This window comes from Hippocampus comes, unplaced genomic scaffold, assembly GCF_001891065.2.
Source record: "Hippocampus comes isolate QL1 unplaced genomic scaffold, H_comes_QL1_v1.1 scaffold130, whole genome shotgun sequence".
Taxonomy (NCBI): Eukaryota; Metazoa; Chordata; class Actinopteri; order Syngnathiformes; family Syngnathidae; genus Hippocampus; species Hippocampus comes.
Window position 1 is genome coordinate 1896930 of NW_017842057.1, and position 19876 is coordinate 1916805.

Consider the following 19876-nt stretch of genomic DNA (forward strand, 5'->3'; position numbering starts at 1 on the left):
TGAACATGATCAATGCATTTGCACAACGAAATAACGCTGAAATACAGAATAAGTGGCCAGACAAAGAGAAATCTCTCTGTGCATTTGCTTAATTACGCAGAGAAATCCTGTGGCTTACTAGGCTTTAAATAGAATAATTCAAATCAAATAAATAGGTAAAGATATCTGAAATTATTTCTATAGGATTGTTTAAACGAAATTAACATACGTGCGCACTGGTCTGGCCGGCCCCGCTCCTGTTTAACAGTTAAATAGCAATTAAATTACAGCGCATTCTCTGTTTTATCCAAATTGTTTGTTTTAAAACAAGTATTCCTTAGTTTAGTATCCGCACATTGTTTTAGTATACATTTTTTAAAACATATATTGTGGCATAAGGAGCACACACGATTGACTGTAAACACGTCTTTATTCCACGACTGCCGACAAGTGGATCTATTCTGAACAAGGACAGAATAGTGTCCGCCATAATATTTATTAAAAGAAAAATAAATAAAAGTCCGCGAGAGAGAAGCCCGACCCGAACCTGTTTTACTTCCGCATTCCTGTCGTTTTGGTCTGCAGCAGAAACTGCACGTGTGACCGCAAGTGGAACTGCTCCGACGCTGCGCCGGAGCTGTCACGCTGAGCGGCTTTGCACGTGTGACCGCTCCACAAAATTTGCTCCGGTGTAAAATATATCGCAACAAAATATTTCGGTGCAGCGTCGGACCAAATGTGTGCCGTGTGAACAGGGCTTATGATTGGAGGGATGGCGCTCATGTGCCATCAATTTGTTTTCTTTTCTGTCATTTGTTTGGAATTAGAGCCTCCTTGGTCTCCTATAATCCACTACCTACAAGGTGATGTAGAAAAAGATCAGATTCAGTGAAAGAGAGAGACATTCAAATGTTGATTTAGTTGTTGTTGATGTTAGTTGTTGATTTGGTTCTGTATGTTTTGTCATGATACTGAAGGCTATATCTGGGTCACTCAAATGAGAGACTAAAGTCTTGGTTTCACAAAATTACAATGACAGAGTGTATGAACTTCTATGATCAGTACTGAAAATTGTTTTGTCAGTTAGTCATTTTGTCAAGTAATTTGAATGACTTTGGTTTGGTTTTGGTCTTTGGTTTCTTGATCTGTGAAAAGGGATGCAGATGTTTAACTTTAAACCCTGTGCTCCACTTCATGTGTTTACAGTCACGAGAGAACATCTTAAGTTGGTGAGCTCTGGTCTGAATTTCTCTGATGTCTATAACAAACATGGAGTGTGATGACAAACAAATAGGGTGTTGTATTTAACATAGCGGTCTATAAATCAATCAAGCAATCAAACTTTGTTTATAGAGCACTCAAAGTGTTGTGCTATTAAAACGTCAAAATTAGAAGAGCCACCCAAGGGGGCTCATCCACGCTAACAAGAATAACAGCCACCACAACTCCCAGCATGAACGCACCCCATGAGGAAATACCGGAACTTTAAAAAACATTTAAAAGATAGATACAGGTCATAAACTGGTTGACAGTTACTCCTTTCCACTATGCTTTTGCTGCATGATCAGTTAGTTTGTCAAAAAGGTGCGCTTGCGATCTGAAAATATGCAACCAGTCATTATGTAATGTGGTCGAGAAAGTAAAACCAAGCAAGGATGAAATGTTAGAGCTCGGGCTGCGCGAGAGTGCTCAAAAGTATCATTTTGATATCCGTACACCCCAATTCTGATGACGTTCCAATAAAACGTAAATAAAACAGAATACACTGATTTGTAAATCATTTTCAATCTACAGTATGTTCAACTAAATACACATCGATTGTTCACAATGATAAACTTTTAATGTTTTTCTGCAAATATTTTCTCATTTTGAATTTGGTAGTGTATTCAGTTGAACGGCTCTCTCATCAGTATGTCCCCCCCTCCTAAAAAAAGGGGGGGGATGGGGGAGAGGCTAACACGAATCCCTATTTGAGTCACCACTATTTTAAGACCGGCAATGAAAATTAAAAAAAAAAAAAACAAACAAACAGGCTAGCAAGCTTTTTATTTATTTATTCATTTTTGTTAGAGCCCCTGCTTATTCTCCTTCTCAAACCATGCCTTGTAGGTGGGGTGCCCCAAGAGGAACATGTTCCCCTTGAACATGACTAGCTTATCAAAGGTTGACACCAGGGCAACCCTCTTAGACTGGAGGATGTCGCCCGCTGTTGAAAGAAAAAAAACCTCTCCACAACAGCAGATCTAGGGAGCGGGGTGTTGTACTGAATTGAAAAGTCCACCCATGCCTTCCTGTGATCTGCCGGCGCGTTCCCTTAGCAGTAGGCGCATTTGGGTGACTAGTGGCGCGTTTGAAGCGTTCCAAGATCATATTTTTCCTTCACCCATTTTGCCCAAGTAGGTTGAGGTAAACTTTTGCTTGCCTCGCTTCAGCGTTGAAAACATACGAAGTACGTCACACGCATGTGCATGAATAAGCAGACGCAGCCGAATAAAGTAAAACACGCACGCGCGCGCGCACACACACACACACACACACACACACACACACACACACACACACACACACACACACACACAGTGTGGTACGGGACCGAGAGGCATACAACACAGCTAGTCTTTTACAACTGTTTAGGTGTCAACCAAGATGGCATTTAACTGCCAACAAAACCACCATCGGTCACCAGCATGACTGGCGGTGTGTAAACTTTTTTTGGACAGAGGACAAGAGCTCCTCCTCATTTCTGCTTGAAGCAAAGTGAAGTCGCTACCTCCCTCATATAAAAACGGTAAACACGCAGGAGACAAGCGATACGTTGTGGTTTTTCACATTAGGTCTGAAGTAGTGTATTGGCGGAAAACACACGCAAAAGAGGCTGGAAGTGTTTCTGTCAGTTGTTAGTGAAATGGGCGCCCGTAGGAACTTGACCCGGCTAGGACGATTACATAGACGTACGAAAACCCACTTCCATCGTTGCTTAGTCCGTTCTTTTTAAATAACTTCTCATCCTCCGTCCCCAAAATGGCAGACGGACAAACAGACTGTTCCTTCCCAGGGACAGAATGCCCATCTCTGCTTATACTTTTATTGTGTTGTACTGTATACCGTATTTTATTTTCATATCTTGTACTGTGTTAAGAACACTTTATATTCTGTATTGCCCTTCCAGCTCAGGGATATGTGTGTGCAAGGCAGGAGTGTATGGACCCAAGTGTGACGAGTGCCACCCAGGCTTCTTCCACTTCAGCAGCACCGGATGCCAGCCCTGCCAGTGTCACAATCACACTAACTACTGCCATCCACAGTCAGGTGAGTCTGCTAATGAAGGACATTGCAATTTGTCATTTTGAACAGTGATTCTCAACTGGTGGGTTGCGACCCAAAAATGGGTTACATGTTTGTTATTGTTTTCATTTTTATGCTGCAGTACAGAGGCATGCCAATTTCCCACATGGAACATAATTAGGTCACCAACAGGAAGTGTAGCTCGTGCCTCATGCTTTAGGCGCTACTCGGTAAACAAATACAGTGCAGCTCAACCTCTGGCTAGGGGAAGGCATGGCGAGCAATGCAACAAACCACATGTGATGTCATAGGCAATTTTAAACGTAAGATTTTCTTTATTGTTCTTAAAAGTCAGTCCCGCATTTATGCAACAAAAGAAAAATGCGTGTCTCAGTGTGACAAAAGTTGAAAACCACTGATGACTGTTATTGTGATGGGGCACAAGTCCCTGATGTGTCTTAGAACAGAAAATAAAATTACAGTATTTTCCTAAATTTTAACTGGGACTCTTCTGAGTAACTATGCATTTGTAACATTTCTATCATATTGTTTATGGATTTTCTGGAAAACATTCCCATTTTTGATACATCAACGTAGATTGTATCTTGACTGGTTCACACTGTTTTCCCTTAAATTTTGGATCGTACTCATGATGCAATAATATATGAACATTTCAAAATACCATATTTTCCATACTATAAGGTGTTTAAATGATTAACTGTGGTTAAATCGTAGGTAATTATTTGGCCACTGGATATTTGTGCTTAATTTTGTGTAATATGGTATTCATTTTAGTGGATACTGTATTGGAAAAAAAATATGTAAATGGAAAAAAAAAGGAAATGTCCAGTTACTTCATGTAGTTTAAAGGAAAAATACAGCATTAGGTTTAGGGCTGCGCGATATGGTCAAAATGTCATAGCTCAATATTTTTTGCCACATATATCGACAACAGTACAATAACTCCTGTATATTGCTATGAGTTCGGTGAAAACAGATCTTTTTTTATTTTGAAGAAAAAAAACGAATATAAACCCAAAAGGATGTGGAAAGTGCTTTTTTTTTTTTTTTTAAAGAGCTTAGTGACCTCCATCAACATGAACAAAGTCATTAACAGATCAAAATGAATTACATTCCCATTATGCTGCAACTGTGCTTTAATGATAAATCACAATTTTAGGCTGCAACGGTGTTTCTTGTATTTGTATGTGTGTGTTAACTGTATCAATGTGTGTGTTCTGTACCAATTTGTCCATGCATGACCTTAGTAAAGATAAGTGGTTCAGAATGTGGATGGATGTGTTGTGTGGCTTGGAAAAAAAATGAGTTGTCCACTCACTCCCACACATGACGATGGTTGTGTATGCATTCGTGTATTATATGGCGATGTGATGTGTGGACTCCCAGCGATGTGAACTATGCCTGGATTGCGTTTGGAGGCTCCCCATACAATAGGTTGCATTGTATGACTTTTTATTAATCCACAAAAAGATGGTGGCCGTCAACTCTTTGCAACCTGAATAGGGCGCAGTCAACGCCTTGCCAGTCCATTCAAATGAACTGACTGGACTGCTCGTACGTTTTCACAAGAAGTTCTGCTATTTCGTCCACTGCTAATTTTGAAATTATAATTATGTTGACGTAATGTTCTAAAAGACAATATTTGTGTACTGCCCATCCATACCTGACAACGAAAACAGAAGTGAATTTCTTGCGTGCGCTGTCGAGTCGGCAGCACCAGCGTGCGTGTCCCTCTTCCCTCTCGCTCTCTGCAAAATAATTGTCATTGGTTGGCTTCAACGGTCGATCCCCCGCCAAGCTTTGACGGAGGAATTTGGTTGGTTAAACTGAGATATACATTGCAACACAAGCGTGGATAGGTCACGTGACTGATATCATCTTCATTTCGTTGTTAATATCTTGAACCCTCATATCTCGATTGCAACACGATAGAGATATCTCATCCAATCTTAATTGGGATATATTTAGTTATCGTTGTGTAAAATTACCGATATCGAAATATCAAATGTTGTCTATATCCCACAGTTCAAATTGGACCATTGTCTTGAGTTGACTTTATTTGGCATGTTTGTATCAATTGTCTGAGGCTCGAAGTTTTTAGGGGTGAAAGCATCAGTTAAGGGGACAACTGGGCTTTTAACAAGGAGAGCAGCTGATTATTGTCGTATCCCTTCCCTTCGTGGATGGACAGTGATACTTTAACAGTACATTTGAGCACCAGAATCAGTGCTGCATAAGTTTTGACTTTTTGCCTTAACACCTCAGTTCCATAGGAAGATGTGCATCTGATTCATTTGTGTCACGTCTGATCTACACGCGCACACGATACAAAGACGGCCCTTCCCTATTCCAGTTAACTGTAGAGCCTCTCCAAAATTACAACATTCACTTAGCAAGCAGGAAGTGGATTAGGCGGAGCAGTCTTGTCAAATAAATCAATCAGCTTGTGAAAACATCAGTTTGTTTCAAGTGAGCCTGAAGTGTTTATTTAACCAAAAAAAAAAAAAAAAGAAAAAAAAACTAACAACATTGCGATCAAGGTCTTATTTTCAAGAGCAATTTGGCCAAGAAAGCAGGGCAAAAACTTGACTGGTGACTGGAGAGTTTAGAAGAGGATTGCGCCTCACCTCCAAGCAGCCAGGCTTTTAGTCACCGATGAAGGATGGTCGGTGAAAGGGGTCCACGATGATAGTGGAGTGGTGAGGGGGAGTTTTCGAAGCCATATGTCTTGCTGCTCTTGTGCATGAACAGATGGACTACTAAGGTCTCACTTGGGCTCAGCGAGTGCTCTATGGATTAACTACGGTTTTACAGTTCTCTCTAAGGATTGAGTCAGGGAAAGAGTCCACTCAAACAGGAACACAATGTGCAAGTTCATATTTTCTGTCTGCAAACATTGCAAGACACTCACATAACCTCGGTCGTTTTCAAAAAAGGACGGGGGCAAGCTGTTTGTCATCCTTTTGTTTTCATCCTTAGCCACTGCTCCCATTATCCACAATTTTTTGACTGAGTAAACACTGATATGTTTTTTTTTTTCCTTTTCCCTGTTGTTTGTTCTTTTGCATTCAAGTATATATTTCAGCCTTTAGGTACTGTACATACTGTATTTTATATATAGATGAGCTCATGTAAAAAATAAATAAAAAATCCATTTACACTTATGCCCCCAAATTAATGAAATGTACTGTTTGTTGTGCAGTCATTCCACTCCGGAATAAAAAAGACGTATTCAAATAATTACTTAAAATCCCAAATTTAGATGATGAGCATGCAGAATGTATGTACATTGTACACTTCTGACCACAATACACATAAATTGTTGGCATATAATGTATATTTTTTGTCAGGCGGAATTTTTTCTTGAAAGGGGAAGTCAACCCCAATATTTTCTTCACGATAATATGTTCTATGCGCCTCACCTTGTCAAAAAACAGCATTCTGATTCATATTGCATTTGTAGAATATGAGTGAAGTGGTAAAATCCCCCCCACCCCCTCTGTTTTTGTCCATCTCATGTGGCAGCCATTTTGCCATTTGCTGTGGACTGAAAATGACATCGCAGTTGCTCAGGGTTCAGGTAATGACAAATCATGGCTCAGACAACAGGTGAGCTGTGATTGGTCAACACCTGAGCCCTGAGAAACTGATGTAATTTTCAGTCGATAGAACGTGTCAAAATGGCCGACCCCTGAGATGGCTAAAAACAGCTGGATTTTACTGCTTCACTCATATTCCACAAACGCAATATAAATCAGAATGCCATGTTTAGACGAGTGGAGGTGCCCAGAACATATTACTGTGAAGCAAATATCGGGCTTGACTTACCCTTTAAGTACAAGTGGTTCTTGTTTCACCTTCCACTGTTAAATAAAATACAATCGGGATGAAACAGAAATGTTCAAAACTTTATTTCTTCAGGTGTGTGTCTGAATTGTGAGGGCAACACCCAGGGGATGAATTGCGAGGAGTGCAAGCCAGATCATTACCGCAGCCGTAGCACTACCTTGACCGAAGCCTGTGTCCTATGCCCCTGCTCCAACTCTTCCTCCACTGGCACTTGTCACACCGGTGAGTCCCTGACCTTACACACACACGCACGTGCGCACACACACACACACACACACACACACACACACACACACACACACACACACACACACACACACTCAAATTTGGGCTGTCCTTGTCACATTTACAAAGGCAGCTAGACCTCACAGGTGAAATACATCCTACCTCAGTTGTACGTTACATGTAATGTTACATAAATGTCCATTATCATGGAAGGAACCGTATTTGGTAACTAAATTTTAATGGATGCAACACCCTTCACTATAATGCTTGATTGATGCGATTTCTCCTTGTCAATCGTTAAAAAACAGCAACAGTAGTAATCTCCAAGGATGTGTATGATTGTTTCATGAAGGGTGAATCAGTTGGTCAAAGTGCGGCGCCATAATAAAATGTCACAGTGACACATTTTTTTGTCCCTTGGGTCATCAAAAAGAGAATGATCTCAGCTTTCCAATGATATATTGTGCTCCTCCGAGACATCGCAGTTTGAAGTTGCGTGGTGTGGGCATCTCGGATTTTCAAGATTAGGAGAGAATGGACTAAGAAAGTGACACCAACATTTTGACAAACAACCCATTCGCTTGACCAGCATGTTACAGTAGCCAGAGAACCACCACATTCGGCTCAGAAGCTCATGACATACAGAGGAACAAGTTAATGTAATCTTCAGCCATGAAATTTTGATTTGAATGCATCTCATTCAACTTTGAAAAACGGAATCTACCCCGAACAGCATGAATTCACGAGTACAGTACGTGTCAACATCAGGAGTATGCAAAATCCATCAAATCGAGTTAAACCCTCTTAAAGTGCTGCCGAGAGGCCTGTACAGTTGAACCTTATGACATCGTGCCTCGAAGGACATAAGATAAGATATCCTTTATTTGTCCCACACTGGGGAAATTTACATTTCGATTACATAACGAATCTGTACGTTAGTACCATAGTTCGTTGTAACCATTTCCAATGAAATGGCCCCCAACCATGATGTATAATACAGTGTGAACATTTGTAGATGTAAAAACATGAACATGTAATACAGTATAAACATGTCAATTACAAATACTTGGATACAGTATGAAGAAAACATTCAGTCAGTAAAGTGCCTTCAAAGGTTCAGAATGTGCCGCACCCCAAAGCCATTCATCTTTTAATCTGTTGGCCTCGAATGCTGCCATGATTTTATTGCCATTATGGATGATTGTCGAAATCGTCGACTTTGCCATTTCGTAGTCTTGGCTGAGCTTCGTCGAGGAGACTCCCTTTCAAAAGTCAGAGACAATTTCAGCGTCACAGACAGTGAGATTTTCTTACGTTTAACAGACATGTTTTCAGACCATGTGCTTTGACCACGCCGTGACTCCGTGAGGACAACAATGTACACGTCGATCAGGAGCATTGCTAAGCAACGGAAGGGAATCCCGTGCTGTACATTTTGTTCGTAAGCAAAGTCGTGGCGGCAGTTAACTTCCCGTGGTTCATTGTAACAAAGACCTTTTCATTATTTTGTGGGAACAATCTGGTCCTTATAAGGCCAAACAAAAAAGATAGTGTGTTTCCGGTAACATGAAATTTCAGCATAGGGTCGGTGGGTCGGACAAAGTTTTTTTTTTTTTTTAATCTTTTTTTTTCCATCAAAAATTTAAACAAAATAACCATAAAACATAAAACAAGAACACATTGAACGCGCCGCAGCGCGGCCGGCGCCGCCGCCACCTATTTAGTTTTCTCCCCACTCCGGACTCGGGGGGCCGGGGCGCGCCGCCGCCTCCGCCGCCATCCTCCTCCGCCGTCCTCCTCCGCCCTCGGTTTTTACTCGGCCCGTGGTGTTCATCAAATAGTTCGCTGAATTTTTTCGACATACCATTGGATGCTATTTTCTTAACATTATGGTGCGAGCATGCGAATGTAACACAGAAAACGCGGTTTAAACTGTCGTCGGAGATCGCGGCCGCCGCCATGTTTCAATGTTGTTGACAGACGACAGGGCAAACGACGCATGCGCTCAACGTGAATATCGCGAGAGTTTGTGCCGATGTAAACCCTCTACACAAAAATGTAGAGGGTTGTTTGAAAAAAATGCCGACCGTAAAGTTTTTTTTCGACATAGAAATTCTCGGTCGGTCGGGTTACCGGAAACACACTACTTTTTTTTCTACGCGTAATGAAGTTTATTTACGTCATAAAGGTGTTCTTTGTCAGCAAAATCGGCAAATGGAAAATGAATTGCGTGAAATTGGGGCTTTAAAATGTGAACGTTATAGCGGTGAAAACGTAAACGATGTACGATGAAATGAGGTTTGACTGTATCTTTATTTAAAGAAATACTCATTCAAATAATTTGGATTTGTTTTCATTTTTAAAAAAGACTAATAAATAATAACTTAAAATGTGTTTGAAAATGTCAATTCCTTTGAATATTTCCCATCAAAAAATTGGAAAAAGGAAAATAGAAATTACTTTTTATAACTAGAATTGGAAAAAGTTTATAATTTCACTCAACAACTGGCAATGTGTAAACTTTTTTGGGCAGAGGACGAGTGCTCCTCCTCTTGTCCACTTGAAACAAAGTGAAGTCACTCTCTCCCACATACAAAAACGGTGAACATGTGCGAGATAAGCAGCGCGTCGTGATATTTCACATTCAGTCTGAAGTAGTGTATTGGCAGATTACACACGTAAAATAGGCGGGGCATGTTTCTGTCAGGGCAGCCCGGTAGTCGAGTGGTTAGCACGTCGACTTCACAGTGCAGAGGTAAAAAAATCAATCCAGCTCCGGCCTTCCTGTGTGGAGTTTGCATGTTCTCCCCGTGTCTGTGTGGGTTTTCTCCGGGTCCTCCGGTTTCCTCCCACATTCCAAAAACATGCATGGCAGGCTGATTGAACACTCCAAATTGTCCCTAGGTGTGAGTGCGAGCGTGGATAGTTGTTCGTCTCTGTGTGCCCTGTGATTGGCTGGCAACCGGTTCAGGGTGTCCCCCGCCTACTGCCCGGAGACAGCTGGGATAGGCTCCGGCACCCCCCGCGACCCTAGTGAGGATAAAGCGGCTCGGAGAATGAATGAATGTTTCTGTCAATTGTTGATGAAATGGGCGCCGGAGGTACTTCACCTGGTTAGGTATGATTAAAGGGACGGACGAAAACCCGCTTCTGTCCGTTTTAAAAAAACTTCTTTTCCTCCGTCCCCAAAATGGGCGTCCATCTGTTCCGTCCCAACCTTAGGTTGTCAAGTCTGTTGTGTTTAATTTTTAAACAACGATTCAGCGATTCAACAGAGGAATCATTTGAATGTAGAAAAAAAGTTTACATACAGTAGATTAAGATCTGGCGAGGCTTGTTCTAAAACTGACATGCCCTGTTCCAGCTCCACTTTTTTTTTTTTTTTTTTTTATTTTTATAAACACATCATTGCAGACAAATACAGCTTTCTCCCTCACACAGGCATGCATGCACACACACACACACACACACACACACACACACACACACTCAAACGCATACGTGTGCATCTGCTTTTCGCTAACCTTCAATGGAGGACGGGTGGAGTCCACAGCTACTGCACTACATGATTCGAGCTTTGCCATTTTGACTATCAAATGTTTTTGTTCCCGTTAATCTTCTCTAAAAAAAAAAAAAAACACATTCCCTGCACATCTCATTGTAAGCGTGTGTAGCGATGGAAGGACCATACTGTAGAATTGGGATTTGTGTTTGTGGTGGGAAGAAATTGAGGAGTATGTCTCCCACAAGGAGTACGGTAGATGTAATTTGAGCCACAGCAGCAATGTAACTTATATTATAATAATTGAAATGTACGACTGTGTTGCACTGGGCTGAGTCTGGATCTAATCGTAATTAGGAGTCACTCGCAGAGCACAGTCCCTTCTTGCCACTGCAACCTTCCATTCTTTTCAAGTAGGATTTAACCCAGGGCGCCAAATCGATGGTAGGAAACATACTGTATGTGCCTTTGTGGTGACATCTCAACTCAACTTAACTCAGCTTCACATGCATCACCCCAAAACATTCATCTTGGTTTGTGGAGTTGAGAAGATGGCATCAGATTTCTGCTTCCTGCCATAATGCTTTAATTTGTCAATGAGCAAAGTTGCATAAATTGGGTTTGCGTGACCTTTCTCCTCCGGGCTTTGTCTGCCCCAGTTTTACACTGCACCTAAATGTTTTTTTTTTTCTCAGCAGCGTTCTGAGTTGATTGGCTCCCACTGTCATGCCCTGATAGTTACAGTTTCATACACTAAAATCTTATGGAGTTCAAATATACTTGCAGCGATACCAAATAATGGCATTCACACCAGTCGTGGTCACGAAAATAGTTGACAGCATGGTAGGCAATGTGTTTCTGGTCCAGTGAATAAATATTTTTTGAGGGGGGAGGTAGTGGGGAACCCACTCCACTCTCCTTTGTCTTCAAGCTTCTAGCGTCTTGGTGAGAAAACCCTCCTGCACACAGCAGTTTTACTACAAGTGATGTTTGGTTTTGGCTGAAAAACAACTTCAAGTTATTTGGGGAGATCACAGTGGTTTTAATTGAGTCACAGGCAGTCTACACAAGACCACATTTTTTTAGTCCAAAGTTCTCAAGTGATGAGAGTGACGGAAGTTCTGGTTCCGGCTTTGGTTATGACCTTGACAACTGTCCTGCACAGTACATAATCCGGATACTATCCTAGTAATTTTTCCGCACGATCGAATAAGACTCAGTGAAATTGGAAAGATATGTATACACTTCGGGATTCATAGTCGTGTGTCCGTCGCCCTTTTACTCATAGATTTTTGCATTTAGTGATGTTAATTTGAAATGAAAGTAGTGCGCACTTTGGGGTGACCCGAGTGATAGCATTGCAACCACTCTTTCTGTCTGGTCAATTGATGTTGCAGTGTGTCTGACTCCAATATTGCGCCCTCTCAAAAGGGACTTGCAGCTCGTTGACATCAAACGTTGCTGTATTTTTTTTCATGATGTATTGTATTCCTCAAATTTAAAAGAAACAATGCCTTTTTGTTTTTTTTTTTTTGTTTTTTTAATGACTTTATTTTGGCGTTTTCCAGCTTTGTCTCAATATGATCCCCTTTTTTCAACCAACCATGTCCTGCGAGCCTCTTCCTGCATGGCGTTTGCCATGTTGCCAAGCAGGGAGATACGCGCCGGCTGTTAGGTTATGTGTCCGCCTACTGGGGACCACGCTAGAGGTGCTGCAATGTGTAAGGGAGGGGAAGGGACATGAACCAGGCTGAGCTGAGCTGGGACAGCATCAGCACAGTTGGGCCATTTCAGCGCCACTCAGGCAGTAACAACCTGCGGGGGATGGGCCGCATTATGCTTTCAGACAGCATCGCTGTAGGAAGAAGGAAATCATCGGAGTAAAGGCATTATTTTGTGTCCTTTGACCATGTTAACAGCGCTATGACTGTGCATGATTTCATTAATAGTGAACACCGGAGCTCGGAGAGCAAGCAGCCCCAAAACTCGGGTTGTCTTGGCAATGACGGCGTAATGGCTTCATTTTATAGGATCAATGATTTCTAAATATGTGGATGAACCTGGTTATAAATGAAGATCTTCATTATGACACCCTGAGAGGTGAAGTGGAGCACTGTTCCATATCAGAATCTGGGTCACACATTAAATCACTCATCTATGATTCCATCTGCACCCACTGCTCTAGACTGGCGTTCATTTTTAATGTTGCCTGCACTTGTGTTTTTCTAAATCGTGTCTCTGACAGTGTCTACCTTAGCTACTTGTGATCTCCTCACTTAACATGGAAAAAAGAAGGAAGAAGAAGCCGGGTCAAGTCTTACTATTCCAGTGCAGCGCTGCTCATGTTTCCTACGGGTTATATAACCCAGCGCGTCGGCTGCCTTTAAACCTGCAACAATTTATCAGGAGGAGCATATTTTGCAATATAACATAGTCATGTGATCATTCGAGATAGAAAACATCTAGGCCAGCGTCTGACGGCGTTTTTAAGTCATTAACACAGAAAGATGGCGAGATGTGTTGTCTAGGTGATCGAGCTCAGAATCAAGCTCTAAATTACGATTTGCTATTCGTATTGTCAGTAACAAAGGACTACTGAGTGGAATTGGATGATTACTTCTTGTACTTTTCCAAATAAAGATGTTATTTTTCCAAGAAATAAAAACCCAGTTTGATCAAAATGGTACCTGATTTACAGAGCTGCCAGCGCCGACTAGGGCTGGGTTCGTTTTAGATTCCCCAAATCGATTTGATTCACAAGGCGCTGATTCTATGCGATTTATGATTCAAGATTCACTTTGATTGATTTTCAATTCAGTTCAGTATTTATCACAGTACCAATTTTACTTTCGTATGGAAGACATTCTCAGAAGAAGCAATGCTGCGTATAATAGAAACTTCTTGCTTGGTGCATTCATCAAAGTATTTAAATGAACCCTAATGCAGTTACATGAATCATGTATGTTTGATTGAACATGACCTGATCAAAACAATAAATCGATTCCAACCACAGGGCAGGCCGTGTAAATAAAGTGACAAAAACACTGTAACCCAGTGACGTTCACATTCCTCTGACTGGCTCGCAGAGTTTCCGTTCATGGCTCTCTTTGTGTTTCTCAAACCAAAAAAAACTGCCTTGAAGTTGGTTGGCGCGGATTTCAATGCTTCTGCCATGTTGTTTTGCTACACTACTCTTGCGTAGTGACGAAATGATGTGTGATGCGAGATGTCACATAAATTTATGGGGAAAAACACGGATTAAAAGGATTGGTTAATGGTTTTATGAATCAATATCGGGCTATGAAAGGAAAAATCAATTCAACTATAGATTAATCTTTTTTTTTTTTTTTTTAAATCCAGCCCAACTATCAATAGGTACTGATTGTTACAGTTACTTTGAAAAAAAATCTTTGTTGTACTTTGCTTGGCTCTGTATGTACCGGTACATTATACTATGTTGTCGTGAGCCACCTGGTGGTTCGCCGAAGCAATCTCATCTAAAACTTACCTGGAACCTTGCAGTGCTTTCATTCATCATTAAAAAATGAAGAAGCAATGTAAAACTGTTTATCCGATTCCATTTCATTTCCTGTACCTGCACTGGTTCTACATGATGTATTTAACCCATTCATGCGCCCTGTAACCTGATAACATGATAAGATCTCCACTGTAGTAACCGCTGTCCCTGAAAGGCTTAATGTGCCAGCTGCTCTTGTGCTGGATTTTTTTTTTTTCTAGAGCAACTGAAGATTTTGCTCATTTGTGAGTTGACAGCATTTCCCTTTTGGTGGATTATCACGCTCCTAATAGGTACTGACTGCTGTGTGTTCCTGTTCAGATCCCAGTGGCTCCCCAGTGTGTGACCAGTGCCTTGACCCGTATTCTGGCCCACTGTGTGACCAGTGCAGCGCTGGCTTCTACAAAGCATCCGGGGCTTGCGTGCCATGTGACTGTAGCGGGAATGCAGATCCTCAGGGTCCCCGCCAGCTTTGTCACCCCGACACCGGCCACTGCCTCAGCTGCATTAACAACACCACCGGGCCTCAGTGCCAGCTCTGTGCTCCCGGATTTGCAGGGGACGCCCGGGCTCATGACTGCAGCCGGCTAAGTAAGTATCAACGTCAATTTAAAGCAGAAGTCAAGTCAAACATTTTCCCAGCAGTCTAAACACGGTATTCAGATTAATGATGCATTCGTGGGATATGACATAAGCAGAAAAATCCCCCCGTTTCTATCCATCTTAAGCAGCCGCCATTTTGCTTGTACTGCCACTTGCTGTCGACTGAAAATGACATCAGAGCACCCGAGGGCTCAGGTTGCGAACGTGACCGTGCACCTGTTTTCTGAGTTTGGTCAGTGATGAGCCACAAACACAATATTAACCCTCTCATGCACAAATAATAATATTCTACCTTTTTTCTGTCTTATTAGTTTTTAGGCACATGAAAACAAAATAATGCCAGTGGATGGCAAGTCAAATAAGGGTCCATTGTAGTGGCTGATGCACACATATGACATTAAGATTAATTAATATAAGATAAAACATTTGAACATTTGCTGTCCACTCTAGTAACTGCTGTCCCTAAAAGGGTTCATCAGCGTCCAGTGTTGAGGCTAGTGGGGCGCATAGAACATCTTGTGAAGAATGTTTTTAACTTGACTTCTCCTTTGAGAAGCAATCATGTCATTTACCTTTTTAGCAAATTGTTCATTCTTTTGAGGATTTGCAAAGTAATCACCACATATATTGTCATTGACTCATGAAAGGTATCTTATGCTTACTTCGTAAAGACACTAACAAAAGCATTGAAAGCACATAAAAGGGAGAGGGAGAGAGCTGTCTATCACTTCATCCAGTCAAATCATCATTGTCTGACACTCATTTGAATGCAAGCTCCCACATCAATCAACATTGATGACATTAAAGCACAAAAAGGAGATGACCATAGATCGTCTCTGACCATATGCTTTATAAAAGATGACTGATTTAAATTTGCACTTAAACAGAGTGTCAGCCTTCTGGACCAAATCAGGGAGCTTGTTCTGGAGGAGAGCCGTCTGATAAGTGTATGTTGTACCTCATTGTCTATGTTTGCAGATTCTGGGCACAACACGCGAATTTGTGTTTTCAGGAGTGAAGCGCTCAAGTCAGTTGGTCGGGCAGCAGGAGTTGCTTAAGGTTAATGGTATTTGAATATTTAGTGCTTTAAAAGTCGGCAGAAGGATTGTGAATACAATTTTAAATTTTGTAGGAGGCTAGTGTTGTGAGGCTAGCACTGGGGACACATACAGACCTGTCGCTGAGCCCAGCCTGAAGGGAAATGCATGGGGGGGGGCAGAATTATTATTACCCTACGGACTGCACTTTGCTCCATATATACTGTATTCACGTAGCACTGCCGCCGTCTGTCTTTAACTCACTTGTTGTAATTAAAACTAATGTCATTGTCACGATGTGAGGTGGTGGTGGACCCCAAAAAAGCAGGCAGGAGGGAGGAGCAGGGTGTACTTGAAGAAGTGTATTGAAACAGAGAGAAAACTAAATCCAAAACAAACAAAGTCCAAAATAGCAAACAAAAATCACAACTGAAGCTAGAACAGAACTGTGACTGAAACAAACCTGACAGCAGCAGACAAACTGCAACAAACAAACATGACAGTAGCAAAGAGCAACAATGACCCGACAATGAGTGGTCGGGTTGGGAGTCCTTTTAAAGCACAAATTACCTAATGACCAACAGGTGTGCAGCTGCAGGGGAAGCCCTACAGTGCCACCTGTTGGTCCCAAACCGAATCATGACAGTCATCTGGGTTTTACCCACATTGTTTAACCCGTTCATGCACCCTGTAACCTGATAATATGATAAACTGTGTCCGCTGTAGTAACCCTCAAAGGGTTAAAGGTGTAATAATCTCACCGAATGTAATCTTCTCACATTGAAAAGAATGAAAAACATGTCTTTCTAAAAAAAGAAACTCCCTGAACTTGTATGAAAAGCAATTGCCCCCGAAACCGAACAACTGGTTGATCCACCTTCAGCAGCAACAACTGAAATGAAACTTTCGATGTACTTGGCAAAGTACTGTACCTCTCATCTCTGGTATTTAGTTCAGCAGTTTGGCCTTTTGACCACTGGGTGTCAGCTTTTACCAGGCATACGCCACATGGACTCTCGACAGGACAATGGTGGCACGCTTCATGATGAGAAAAACTGTGTGGCGGCTGTTTCTGTAAATGAGCAAACCTTGACTGTTGAATCAAGAAAAGATGCAATTGCTGAATGTTTTTTCTCTCCTCAGCGGCTCAGCGTATTCCCACACCAGCAGGTCGGCCCAAAATAGAGGCCACTTCCTCCAGTACAGCTTCATCCTCCAGCAGCAGTGTGACCTCCACCAGACCAAGAGGCATCATGCCTGCTGCCTCCACATCCAGCGGCAACTGGAGCGCGACACTGAGCACGGCCGCCACCACTCAGGCCCTGCTGACTAGTCTGAGCAGCCCTACCGACAATACCACGGCAGCTCTGACCGACGTCTCCTGGACACAGTTCAACATTATCATCTTGGCCGTCATCATCCTGGTGGTGGTCGTGCTCTTGGGCTTTGTCGGCGGGGTGTACACTTACAGAGAATACCAGAACCGGAAACTCAACGCGCCTTTCTGGACCATCGAATTGAAAGAGGACAACATCAGCTTCAGCAGCTATCACGACAGCATTCCCAACGCCGATGTGTCAGGCCTCTTGGAGGATGAGGCCAACGAAGTGGCACCCAACGGTCAGCTAGCACTTACCTCACAGACCAACTGCTACAAGGCTTAGTGCCCCCAAACTAGACTCGTTACATTTATAGATCACATAAAGCTGCTGCAAAGTACCAAATCCAAAGCCCCCACCTCATGTATGATAGACCGCTGTCTGCGGCACTTCGCAGCTCCTCAAAATGACCGTGATATCAAGCCACAAGTGAGAGAATACATTTCCTCTTTTTTTTTTTTTTTTCATTAATGTGATTTTAACGGGGAGGGGTGATCGGTGAGCAGCGTCCAAAGAAAAGTGTTTTATGATTGTCGTGTTTTCAGAAGACAGTGTTTGAGTTGTTCGGGAATTGGAGCTTGAACCGTTTGCTGAAATAACAATCTGCTGAGCACCAGGAGGACTTACAGTAAATGAGCCAGGCTTTTTCACACATTTGTAAAATGGACGTTTGACTGCTTTGAGTGGATCACGCTTCCTGTGATCTTCAACTGAGACAATGATTGTTATTTAATTACTTTTGGCGCTGTTATGAATTATTTATTTGGTTGACGTTTCATCCTTGAGAGAAATGCTGCACATGTATGAGGTGTTTGTTCCTGTGTGCCGTCAAATGGTAGGTTTCATTGACCAATTAGTTTTTTCATGTATAGTTTCTGTGTTTTGAAGAGAGGGGACAATGAAGGCTGCTGGCAATTGCTTCAGTTGTTTATACCTTCCTATCTTTTTTTTTTCTGAAAGCATGCCAGTTCACCTGATGTATCCTAGAGGAGTGTTGTTGTTTTTTCCAGAGGCCTCAACAACCATTGATGAAAACATACTATAACAACTGCAGGCGAGTGACGTATAAAGTGCTTGCGGAAAATTTCACCGTTAACAGTCTAATCCGCTCTTTTGCTGAGGTTGGCAGCAACCATTTGAAAAAGTGCTCGTTTCAATGTGGAGGTGGGGCTTGAAGACTAAGCCTCAGGTAAATTATCTGTAAAATATCGATAATATTCAAATATAAACTTGGTTAGGAGCATGTCTTAAATTTTTTTGAACCAGCTGGAGCTCACTCATCACCTGCACATCAAATTTGCACTGCTGTGAAATCTTCATCTTGCTCTGCGTTGCTCCGGCTTCCATTGTTTGGCTGTGCACATTTTTACCACAGCAAATGAGTAATGCTAATTGTGAGACTTAATTCCTCAGGTACTGGCTCTTTCCCTAATGTGATCTCTGTAAATATGTACAGTGATCGAATGTGAATAGTTGTACAGGTAGAATATTGCGTGTTCGCTGTCACTCAGCGGGCTACCAACCGCTCACTCACGAGGGTGCCATGTTGTAAGTCAGCCCACGGCTTTTTATACATTTTCTTTTTCTTATTGTCACTGTCATATATATGCAGATGGACGACTCAAATGCACCGCCAACTCGAAATAAACAATGGAATGTGAATAATGCCCCAAAGTCAGCGCTCCAACTTGTAAATAAAAAGGATTTAACGGTCTTTGTGTTTCTGTCATAGGTTCTTCAAGGTTTTCCCTTTTCCCGATATCATTTCCTGACTTGACCCACCATGTTAATGTAGCTTTTGAGCTGCATTTGTGATAGGATGCAGAAATGATTAGAAACACACACACACACACATTTTATATGTGTATATACAGTGTATATACAGGTATATATATACCCTCATGGCCACTTTATTAGGTACACCAGTCCAACTGCTCATCAACACTTAATTTTCTAATCAGCCAATCACATGGAGCAACTCAGTGCATTTAGGCATGTAGACATGGTCAAGACAATCTCCTGCAGTTCAAACCGAGCATCAGTATGGGGAAGAAAGGTGATATGAGTGGCTTTGAACGTGGCATGGTTGTTGGTGCCAGAAGGGCTCGTCTGAGTATTTCAGAAACTGCTGATCTACTGGGATTTTCATGCACAACCATCTCTAGGGTTTACAGAGAATGGTCCGAAAAAGAAAAAATATCCAGTGAGGGGCAGTTCTGTGGGCGGAAATGCCTTGTTCATGCCAGAGGTCAGAGGAGAAAGGCCAGACTGGTTCGAGCTGATAGAAAGGCAACAGTGACTCAAATAACCACCCGTTACAACCAAGGTAGGCAGAAGAGCATCTCTGAATGCACAGTACGTCGAACTTTGAGGCAGATGGGATACAGCAGCAGGGTGCCACTCCTTTCAGCTAAGAACAGGAAACTGAGGCTACAATTTGCACAAGCTCATCGAAATTGGACAATAGAAGATTGGAAAA

General features: G+C 42.0%; 1 protein-coding gene across 1 annotated transcript in view; it reads left to right on the forward strand.

Moving 5' to 3' along the window:
- Positions 1-19111, forward strand: part of si:ch211-158d24.2 (multiple epidermal growth factor-like domains protein 9) — a 58520-nt gene extending 39409 nt beyond the window's left edge. The window contains exons 3-6 of the mRNA XM_019860968.1: positions 3149-3288; positions 7207-7356; positions 14700-14969; positions 17162-19111. Of these exons, the coding sequence (XP_019716527.1) occupies positions 3149-3288; positions 7207-7356; positions 14700-14969; positions 17162-17682 (1081 nt within the window). The 3' untranslated portion in view covers positions 17683-19111. The remainder of the gene's footprint in view (positions 1-3148; positions 3289-7206; positions 7357-14699; positions 14970-17161) is intronic.
- Positions 19112-19876: the final 765 nt, after the last annotated feature.